Raw genomic sequence first — 5,281 nt, forward strand, 5'->3', positions numbered from 1 at the left:
GGATAACCTGGAGAGGGTACAGCGAAGGGCAACTCGTATGGTCAAGGGCCTGCAGACCAAGCCCTACGAGGAGAGACTAGAGAAACTGGACCTTTTCAGCCTCCGCAAGAGAAGGTTGAGAGGCGACCTTGTGGCTGCCTATAAGTTCATCACGGGGGCACAGAAGGGAATTGGTGAGGATTTATTCACCAAGGCGCCCCCGGGGGTTACAAGAAACAATGGCCACAAGCTAGCAGAGAGCAGATTCAGACTGGACATTAGGAAGAACTTCTTCACAGTTCGAGTGGCCAAGGTCTGGAACGGGCTCCCAAGGGAGGTGGTGCTCTCCCCTACCCTGGGGGTCTTCAAGAGGAGGTTAGACAAGTATCTAGCTGGGGTCATTTAGACCCAGCACTCTTTCCTGCTTATGCAGGGGGTAGGACTTGATGATCTATTGAGGTCCCTTCTGACCCTAACATCTATGAATCTATGAATCTATGACCCTGGGGTCAAGCTAAGTGACAGCCCCAGGGAGGAGCCCAGTCAGTCAGTGGTAGAGGAAGCCGAGGCTCTCAGGGAGGAATTAGAGAACATCCCAGGGAAGGAAGGGTCACCCCTTAGGGAAGCACTTGAACTCCCTGCTGATTGCCTAGCTGGGCAGGAGTTCAAACCCCAGCTTGGAGGAACTTTGACGGGTGGCCCAGGCGCAGAAACAGGTCACCCCAGATAAGAGGGAACAGGTGATCTGGGATAAGTGGGAACCAACGATGCGGCTAGGACCAGCCCTGACTGCATCATGAAGGACTTCCATGAACTGGGAGACAGCCTCAAGAAGACTGGGGCACAGGTTGTATTTTCTTCCATCCTTCCGGTTGGCAGCAGCCAGAGACGCCAGGGTGCCTGCATCAAAGAAGTCAACTGGCGGCTCCAGAGTCGGTGTCTTCAGGAGAGCTTCGGATTCTACAGCCATGACCAGCACTTCCAGGGAGGAGGCTTCCTGGGAGATGATGATCTTCATCTCTCCCCCAGAGGTAAGTATCTGTTGGCCCGCAGCTTGGCTGATCTCCTCCCAAGAGCTTTAAACTAGGCTCGATGGGGGTTGGGGAACCGGTAGTCAAAGAGAGCCCAGGGCTGGTAAATGACAAACAAGATGCCAGATCGCACCAGGTAAGTATTAAGGGGTTGGTAAGCCATAAACAAGGCACCAGACCACACCAGGTAAGTAATAAAGGGAATATATGCCATCAAGGCACAGGGACACCAAGAGCCCCCTTTGGGGGATTAAAATGTCTTTATACAAATGCCAGGAGTATGGGGAACAAGCAGGAGGAGCTCGCACTCTTGCTTGCTAGCACCCAGTACGACCTAGTCGGACTAACCGAGACATGGTGGGATTCTACACACGACTGGGCGGTAGGCATTGAGGGGTATAGGTTGTATAGGCGAGTGGCCATCCTCTGGACACTCTCCAGATTCCCTGCGTCCCTCCTGAAGTGCGGCGCCCAAAACTGGACACAGTGCTCCAACTGTGGCCTGACCAGTTCTGCATAGACGGGGAGCATCACCTCCTCTGATCTATTAATCATGCACCTGCTAATGCACGACAAGGTGCGATTGGCCTTGTTGATGGCCTCGTTACACTGCCAGCTCATGTTCATCTTGGAGTCAATTATGACTCCAAGATCCCTTTCTGCCTCCGAGCTGCTGAGAAGGATACTCCCCAACCTATAGGTGTGCTGGGGGTTCCTCCTTCCCAGGTGGAGTACCTTTATCTTTATTAAATTGCATCCTATTTCTCTCTGCCCATTGATCCAACCTGTCCAGGTCAGCCTGAATCTGCTATCTGTGTTGGTCTAAAGACATGGGCAGACAAGGCTCTTTGGGTCAATGTTATATATTTTATTAGGCCAGCTAACCCTGCCCCTGCCCTACTGACTCCCTCCCTCGATCTGCCCCCCAACACTCCTTCCCCCCACACCTACCAGCCAGACGCTGCTGTCCAAGCTGCCGGGCTGCAGAGCAGCAATCAGATCCCTATGACCCGCTTTGGCAGCTCAATAATCAGTCTTTGGTTTCAGCCCAAAAATATCTTTCAGTGCTGCCCTAATAAAAAGCATTCCCCTAAATCTACTGCCAATCATTAACACCAGGCTCCCACCCAGACCAGTACACACCCACCTGCACCAGTAAATCCCTCGGTTCATAAAACCAGCTGCACTTGAACCATCATTTCTCAGCCCTTCTGCGGGGTGGAAAAGAGCCCGCACCAATTAAACATACATTGAGTACGCGGTGACAATGGTTATGAGTAGGTACTTTCAGGGATCATTTCTGTAGTTGATGCCTAGAGAGGGGTATGTAACAGTGATTTATTAGTGGTGTAGCCTACACCCTTCACTACTGGGTGTATTTAGATGAGGGTCCCTCATTATCTGGCCATGTCCTCAGCAAGTCTCGGCTACTGAATCCCTCCCGTCAGGAAACCTCTTTGGTGAACGGAGGCTTGCCCTGACTAAGGGGAGCAGCGCAGGCGTCTGCAGTGCGTGCCACAGTACACTGTTCTCACGCTGCTCGCCGTGGTTTCAAGTCATCACTGCTCAAATCCTGCACGGCTTCTGGTTGAGTTTTACCAAGCCAGGCATGCAAACACCTCCCATCTTGGGAAAAGAAAAGAAAAGAGAAACACTTGGCTGCCAGGGATAACCCGAGCAACTCCTCAGCTGAAGGATCTCTCACACAAAGGATCTGGAGGGACACTCTGCATTTCAGTATCGATCCAGGAAGAGGCGATTGCCATTTACATCAGCCTAACCTATCCACAAAGGACAAACCGGAGTACAGCGCAGGTTCATCCTACAAAACTGATCCACGTTTTATCTGCAGATCCAGAGTCTTTACCTGCACCCGTCAGCCTGGCACATGAATGGCACGCATCCTCGCAGCTCACCCCCGGGCTCCCCGTACATGATTGCAGGTCTCCTTGACTCCATCTATCTCGACACATTTATTCTGGGAGGAACCTGACAGGCTTCAGTGTCCAGAAGTAGGCGGGGGAGAAAACCCCGGGTTTAGAAAAATCCACTTGAGGAAGAGAAGGGCAGGGACATTTGGACATCCATGGAAAGGGGCTGAGGAAAAAGGAGGTGCTGTCCTGCAAACAACTCAGGAACTATGAGATGTCAGATGAACAGTGAATAAGGGCGAATTACAGGCGTCGTTCCTCCGATGCACATCTAGGAAAGCAGGCAGGGACCTGCTCTCCAGCCCAGCCCAGGGGCACTGGATGCAACGACTCTGCAGTGCAGCTGGATTTTATGGTGCGATCGTGTGGTGGCTGTAAAGTCCAGGCAGGCAGGCCTACGAGAAGGGGCCTTAGCACCTGACCCCCCACAGTCTCTTACCTTCATGTGGCTGAGGAGGGGCTGGAGGAGCCCCCAGAGCACAGGACGCTCCGTCTCCATCCCTGCCTCCATCTGCCAGCTCTGTCACACCAGGGGATGCAGGAACTGCTGCAATCTCACATCCAAGCCCGAGAAGAGTCACCCGCAGCTCCCACCCCTCATGAAAATCTCAGCGACTCTAAAAGAATAAAATGAAATACAAATAAAAAGGCAACGTATGGGCAGCCAAGACAGTAACTGTGTTCCTGAGCTCTGCATGCACCTGTGCCAAAGAAAACTCATCTCAGTGGTACTAGTCAGTCCTGCTCCTCCCAGCAGCTCCCCAACCCCCCCCAAACGCCCTGAGATTTAAACCAGAGCTGCTCCTGCCCCGCGCCCCCTCCCCACCCGCCACCAAAATCTCCCGCGGGGCAGAACGGATCGTGCCCACGGGCAGGACCTGACCTGCTATTTCAGTTGACACCAACACAGTAAAACAGGAGGTAGAAAGAGAAGCAAAGCCCTGAACGCACCAGACCAGCGGGGGAAGCCAAGCACGTGTGGGTGGGATGCCACAGCCCGAGGGTGCAGCGGGACCAGAGGTGCTGCCCGCACTGCCCCGGCCCAGCCCCGGGGATGCGCAGGACACGCGGGGACCTGCCTGGTGCGGGCAGCGCAGCTCCGCCACGGCCGCCTGCCCGCGCCCACCTCGTCCTGCCCGGCCCGGCCCGGCCCGGCTCGGGGGCACTGGGACTGGGACCCGGGCGGCGCATGGGTGGAGGGGGAGAGAGATAGATACAGATCTCGGTACCTTGTATACAGAGGCACCTATGTCTACTCCAATATAACAACACGGGGTCCGTGCCTGTCTGTCCCCACGTCCTGGAGCCGCGAGACAGGGGGACCGGGGCGTTTGCAGCCGGCAGGGCCGGGCCGGGCCGGGCCGGGCACTGCGGGAGGCGGCGGTCGCAGCCCCGCTTGGCCCGGCCCGGCCCGTGCGCTCCCCCCGCGGGGCCGGGCTCCCTCCCCTCTGCTGCCCGCCGGCTGCGGGGCTCGGAGCGGGGCAGCGCCGGGGCCGGGGCCGGGGCCGGGGCCGGGGCCGGGCAGGAGGCGGCCGGAGCAGAGGGGGAGCCCGGCCGCAGCCGCCCCGCCGCCCCCGGCCCTGCGCCGCCCGCGACCTGCCGGGCTCTTCCCGGCACCCCGGGGGCTCCGGGCCTCCGCCGGCCGCGCTGCCCAGGCTGCCCCGGGGGGTGGCGGGGGCCGCCCGCGCCGGACAAGGACCCCGGCCTGCGTGTGTGCGCGTGTGTGCATGCATATTCCCGCACGCGGGCACGAGGGTGTGCGTCTCTCCATTCTGTATGTGCATGTCAGTGTACATGTGTCTGTGCGTGCATGCATGTGCGTGTGTCTGCGTGCATGTGCGTGCATGTCTGTGCATATGTGCATGTGTGTTGGTGTGTGTGCGTGTGCATGCATGTGCATTTGTGTGTGCATGTCTGTGTGCATTCATACATGCATGTGCCTGTGTGCATGTGCATGTCTGTATGTGCCTGCCTGCATGTGCATGTATGCTGTTTGTGCATGCGTGCATGTCCATGCATACATGCATGTGTGTGTGCATGCGCTCCTCTGCATGTGTGTGTGCCTGTCTGCACATGTGTCTGTGTTCATGGCAGAAGAGTATATTTGTGTCTGTGTCCATGTGCAGAGAGTGAGTGCCTACAGTGCGCTCCTGTCTGCATGTGTGCATGAGTGCATGCATCTGTGTTCATGGCATGGAGAGCGTGTTAATGTGTCCTCATGCAGAGTGAGTAGAGAGCACACCTGTCTCTGCGTGCGTGCGTGCATGTGTATGCGTCTGTGTTCATGGCAGGGAGAATATGTGTGTGTCTGCGTGCCCATGTGCAGAGAGATGGTGCGTC

The 5,281-nt window shown here is 56.6% G+C and overlaps 1 protein-coding gene across 2 annotated transcripts; it reads right to left on the bottom strand.

Annotated features, from left to right (window-relative positions):
* Positions 1 to 205: 205 nt before the first annotated feature.
* On the bottom strand, positions 206 to 5,121 carry LOC132248496 (protein doublesex-like). Of its 2 annotated transcripts, XR_009459693.1 has the most exons (3): positions 4,171 to 5,121; positions 3,381 to 3,558; positions 206 to 1,110 (listed from the first exon to the last, which is right to left on the bottom strand). XR_009459693.1 is itself a non-coding variant. In XM_059721534.1 (2 exons), the coding sequence occupies exons 1-2, from the start codon at positions 5,119 to 5,121 to the stop codon at positions 3,550 to 3,552; spliced, it is 960 nt and encodes a 319-aa protein (XP_059577517.1). In that variant the 3' UTR covers positions 2,971 to 3,549. The 2 variants fall into 2 exon arrangements, 1 of the variants encoding a protein (XP_059577517.1); XM_059721534.1 differs by lacking the exon at positions 206 to 1,110 and having other exon boundaries at positions 2,971 to 3,558.
* Between the last annotated feature and the right edge of the window lie 160 nt (positions 5,122 to 5,281).

Source organism: Alligator mississippiensis, chromosome 1, assembly GCF_030867095.1.
Source record: "Alligator mississippiensis isolate rAllMis1 chromosome 1, rAllMis1, whole genome shotgun sequence".
NCBI classification, from domain to species: domain Eukaryota; kingdom Metazoa; phylum Chordata; order Crocodylia; family Alligatoridae; genus Alligator; species Alligator mississippiensis.